Source organism: Coturnix japonica, chromosome 1 (genome assembly GCF_001577835.2).
Source record: "Coturnix japonica isolate 7356 chromosome 1, Coturnix japonica 2.1, whole genome shotgun sequence".
Taxonomy (NCBI): domain Eukaryota; kingdom Metazoa; phylum Chordata; class Aves; order Galliformes; family Phasianidae; genus Coturnix; species Coturnix japonica.
In genome coordinates this window covers 32,213,182-32,218,371 of record NC_029516.1, presented here as the reverse complement: position 1 = coordinate 32,218,371, position 5,190 = coordinate 32,213,182, and the positions used below count along the sequence as shown (strand labels likewise).

Sequence of the window (5,190 nt, the reverse complement as noted above, 5' to 3'; positions counted from 1 at the left end):
AGTCCCTTTTTTATACCCTGCTGGGAGCTGGGAGCTACTCGCCAGGTCAATCAATCAGAGGAGGTCAGTGCTCTGGCAGCAAGTGGAGGGGTTTGTTCGCAGAGCAACCACTGGATTGAGCAAATATTGGTGCCCAGAGAAGCTGAGCACAGATAGCCCGGGCACAGTCTAGACCAAAAATATATTTACTGACAATCATTAGTATCTTTCATGTAATTATAATAAAGGGGGAGTCTTGGCTCCTGTTAGCCCAGGAGAGAGAAGGCAGCCCAAGGAACTGCCTGCTTCCCTCTGCATAAGCTATTTTGCAAGCCTGCTTTAATGACAAGAAGGCCAGGAGTGTCAAAGGCAGAGAGAGAAGACAGAACACACAACTGACTCACTTCTACATGGAGCAGGACTGAGCACATGGGTGCTTGGTTGGCTGGTGAAAAGCCATCCTCTAACAGCTGAAGATGAATCCCCTATTTACACAAGAGCTCCGGCACAGATATCATTATGATTGCCATCCAAAAAAAAAAAAAATACAAATGGGTCTTAAAAGTAAAAAAGATGACAAAGCAATAAACAGCCAGTAGTTTTCTTGGCTAAGGCTACTTTGATTCAGAGCTCTGTTGTCGGAGCAGCTCACTTGGACTGACTTCCCCGCTGTTCCCGGCTGCTCCCACCCCACCTGGCAGCAGAGCTTACCTCAGACTGGCAGGAAAGCAATGGTATTAAAAAGAGAGTGATGTGATGGACAGCAAAGAGCAGCCCACCATCCCCCTGGGAGGGGGCTTAGCACCCAGCCTGCTTCATTATGGGACTTTTTGAGCCTTTGGAATGTGAAAGCAAATGAGAAAGAATGAATGACAAAACCAGGCCAAGATAAGGAGCCATGACCTGCTCTAGGGGTGATCTTGCAATGAACTAAAAAGAACAAAGGTACAACATGGGTGAGTGAAGAAGGGATCTGAATGCCAGCCATAGGTTTAAAATAAATCTGTATCAGATGATTTGCAGCAATTAGTGCGGACACTTCTCAAACTGTCCCTTCAGGCCTCTTGCTTTAATACACCGGGCTGACCAAAGGGAGGACTTTACAATGTAGAGCCCTCAGACAGCAGCAGCACTGCTCACAAAGCCCCCCCGCACCCTCCATGCACAGTAGAGCCCTCTGCTGCAGCACTGTCACTTTGACAGGAGCAAGGCCACGTCTGTGCTGAGCACCTTTATCGCTTGAACTTTTCCTCAAATGCCATGAATGCTTCTGGGCAGCCACTAATGCTCATGTTGTAGGGCATGAGGAGCAGCTCCAGAGATGCAAAGTGACCTGCAGAGCACTGCAGTGGGTCTGCAGAGGGGACCGTCTCTGCCTCATGCCCTCCATTGAGTCCATGATTCTCAGAAGGTCCAGGATGGTTCATTTTATCACAAATGCAGGCATTTCTTATCCCACAACATGAAGGTTATTTTCCCAAGCACTGATCTCACACCGTGTTCCAAACAGACCTTTGCTGAAGCCAGCAGAGGTACAAAATGCAGCAATAAAAGGTCACTGTGACTTTTTTTGATAAGCCGGAATAATGATTAAGCTACAATGCAGAAAATCCCAAAGAAATAGTTTTCTGAAGCTTAAAAGATTCATTAAGTAGGAATAACTCAAGTAGAAAAACACATCTACATAGATGTGTCTATAGGCATAGCATATATTGTGTATTTGTCCCCATACGGCTGATTAAGAAAACTATATCTAAATCACATTATTGACAGCTTCTCATCTATAAGCTGCTATACTGTGCAACCAGCAGGTCTCAGAGGGGATTTGCCTATGGGACACATCTATGTTATGGGTGTCAATTTGACCCCTCAGCCCGCAGTATTTGTACCAAGCAGCTTTGCAGGTGGTCACACAGGGAGTCCCTGTTCCCCAGCTCCACGTTCCACCTGGCTCCTCAGCACCAGTGCTATGGCATCAGGCTGTAGCACTCACTGTTCTCCAGCCCCAGCTGCCCTCTGTGCTGCGCTCCTACAAACCTCCATACACTGTGACATTGCTTCTGCTGAGTTCCCTCAGGAAACACCCTATACCCAACCATATATACCTCCATATCACCAGATCTAACTGCAGATGTGAGGCCACCTAACCTGTTTGACATTGCTTTGTTCTCAACCTCCCATTTGCCCATTCGTGGAGCTGGGATACCGGCAAGATGCAAAGCAGAACCCAATGAGAAAGCCCTGCATGGCTTAGGGTGCCAGGGGCTGTAGTAAACGTGGCTGCATTAGAACATAAGCACTGGAGCAGCTAAAGATAGCAGTTTGCCAAGGATTTGTGTGAAAGGTTCCAGATAAGTTACTGGGTGGCAAGTTACACTGTTCAACTCTGTATTTGGCACCTTGTAAGGCAAGTCCATAAATGTGCCCCTCGTCTGCAAAGTCGGTCACGTCCTGACAGGTATTTCAAACAGCAGCTCCTTCACAGCCAACATTTCTGCTGAGAATTTAATTAACGGTGTAGCTGAAAAATTCATTCTTCTGTAGTGTTTCCTTTGTGCAGCCAACCCCCAGCACCGTGCCAGCTGCACAGACCGCACCGCCACAGCACTGAGGGGACATTGAAGCAGCGGTGCAGGCCGGGGGGAGGGAGGATGGCTCCTGGAGGGATGGCAGGCACTGTGGGGCTGGAGGAGGCCTGTGCTGCAGGTCACCACGTCTACAGCCATCACCAAACACTCGTTCCATTATCAGGAACATTTCAGAGCTCTTGAGATTAGTGGCTGGTGCCATGTAAACAGAGCCTTATATTGGGCAGACAGAGTTACCACCAGGCCAGCTCGCAACGGGAGGAAGCCAAGGCCGGCCGGCCCTGGGCCTCGGTCTCCAAACGAAGAAGGACTCGAGATGGGCAACAGCCTGAAAGCCATCGTCGCTTTTGTGCCCTCTGATGAGTGCCAGAAGTACCTGCTGGAGGACCTGGAGGAGATGCCCGTGGACAGAATGGTGGACCTGAGCGGCAGGCAGCTGCGGAGGCTGCCCCTGCACATCTGCTCCTTCAGGGAGCTGGTCAAGCTGTACCTGAGCAACAACAACCTGACACAGCTCCCCCCTGAGCTGGAGCAGCTGCAGAACCTGCAGATTCTGGCACTGGACTTCAACAACTTCCGAGCTCTGCCGCTGGCCGTGTGCACGCTGAAGCAGCTCTGCATCCTCTACCTGGGCAACAACAAGCTGTGCAGCCTGCCCCTGGAGCTGCGGCTCCTGCAGAACCTCAGGACGCTCTGGATCGAGTCCAACTGCCTGCAGCAGCTGCCCGACGTGGTGTGTGAGCTCAGCCTGCTCAAGACGCTGCACGCCGGCTCCAACGCGCTGCGCACGCTGCCCACCCGCCTGCGGGGCCTGCGTGAGCTGCGTTCCATCTGGCTCTCGGGCAACTTGCTGGCCGAGTTCCCCCCCGTGCTCCTGCACATGCCTTCTCTCGAGGTGATCGACGTGGACCGCAACTCCATCCGTTTCTTCCCCAGCCTGGCCCACATGCACAGCCTCAAGCTGGTGATTTACGACCACAACCCCTGCCGCAATGCCCCCAAGGTGGCCAAGGGGGTGCGCAGGGTGGGGAGGTGGTCGGAGGAGAGCCCTGAGCCCCGCAAGCGCTCTGGGGCTGTGATTGAAATCTCGCTCAGTGAGATACCATCACCACCTCTCGCCAGCAAAGCTGAGCCAGATGACTGCTGATCTCTGCCGGCCCAAAGCACGACAGAGAAAACAACATGCAGCACAGAGCTGTTCTTACAGCTGCCATCTTCTTCCCGGAAGATCTGTGACCACTCTGGTTTTGTTGTCATCAATTAGCAGTTAGAATGATGGTGAGTGCAGCTGGATTGTGGTTCTGCTGGTTCTTGTGCCTGTAAGGTCTGCCTTAGGGGCAGCTGTGTGCCAAGGTTTGATGCAGTAGCAAAGAAAACCAAAGCCCTGGCTAAAATGGAGAACCACAGCTGCAGCAGAGGGAACCCTGCTCGTGGAACCAGAGGGCTGGGAGCCCACCCCTCCAGGCTCACGCAGGAGCTGTATCTGATGCAAGGCAAACAACTGTCCAGCCGGTTATGGCTCCAGCTGGCCAAACTCAGACCTCATCAGATTCCCTTGGAAATGCACAGAACTTCTACAGTGTTTTGCTTTGACTCTACAGCACAGAACAGTGATGCAGTTCAACATGACTTGACGTAGAGCTTTCGATTCCACAGCAGTTTACTGGAAGGCAGCCCTCTCCCACAGCAGACAGCAGTGCCACTGGCTGCCCTGAATCCTTGGAGCCAGCACTGCTTTGTGACTGCGTAACGGCATTCTCAAATCATTCTCTGAAAATATTATATAGACTCCGCTCACACTTGCTGGCTTGTTAAACCAAGTCTGCATTTGGATCTGGCTGGCACCTACATGAGTGTACTTGTTATATTCATTACATTAAATAAAGTGTTCTGGTCTCATTGAACTTTGTAACTTACTGAGCCCTCCCTTTCCCCAGCCCTTACCTAAACTTCTTCCAGCAAGCTCTTTCTTTTTATAAACAGGACAAGAATTCGGAGCTTTTCAACATCGAACATTTTGTTTCCTACAGAATTACCCTGGCGCTGTTTATTGGGGTGGTGGGGGAATACGTGCTTTCACCTGCTTCTTGAAGGCTTGCGTTAAGGCAGCACTATCACCGCAGTCATTTGAAGCCTGTTTGGATTTGGAGCAGCATTCTGTGAGTACATTCCCTTCATTTCAGGAAGAAAAACCATTTGCGCAGAGAAGACACCTTCCTGATTTCAAATTAATCTTCCTGCTTTGGCAGACAGCCCCTGTCATTTGCCAAGGTGCGGCGTTACTCTGGGAAGGGCCAGATGGGTCATGGAGCCCAGCCAGCTCCTCTCTGCAGGCTGCTGCGCAGACGGGGCGCCGCCACTCGTCTCTACTGAGAATTGCCACCAAAACCTCCGTGAAGGCTGCTATAGGAATCAAAGGCTTCACTGCTGTTCCAGCTCCTGGTGGAGGCACTGGTCTAACAAGGAAAAGCATTACCTTTGCACCAACTAATGGGATAGGAAGGAATGCACAGTTCGTAACAGAAACGGGGCTAAAGGGGGAGAAAAAGGAAAGCAACGCAGCATGGCACAATTCCCCTCCAACTGCCCTAAGTTTAATAGGCAGCCTCCATATATAACCTAA

The 5,190-nt window shown here is 51.0% G+C and overlaps 1 protein-coding gene across 1 annotated transcript; it reads left to right on the top strand.

Moving 5' to 3' along the window:
- Positions 1 to 2,779: 2,779 nt before the first annotated feature.
- LRRC10 (leucine rich repeat containing 10) lies at positions 2,780 to 4,471 on the top strand. The gene has a single exon (XM_015856132.2). It carries the CDS (start codon positions 2,884 to 2,886, stop codon positions 3,712 to 3,714), a length of 831 nt encoding a protein of 276 aa, XP_015711618.1. The 5' UTR covers positions 2,780 to 2,883; the 3' UTR covers positions 3,715 to 4,471.
- Positions 4,472 to 5,190: the final 719 nt, after the last annotated feature.

Excerpts from the sequence above, each read along its gene's own strand:
- LRRC10 (XM_015856132.2), top strand. The coding sequence starts at position 2,884 with ATGGGCAACAGCCTGAAAGCCATCGTCGCTTTTGTGCCCTCTGATGAG.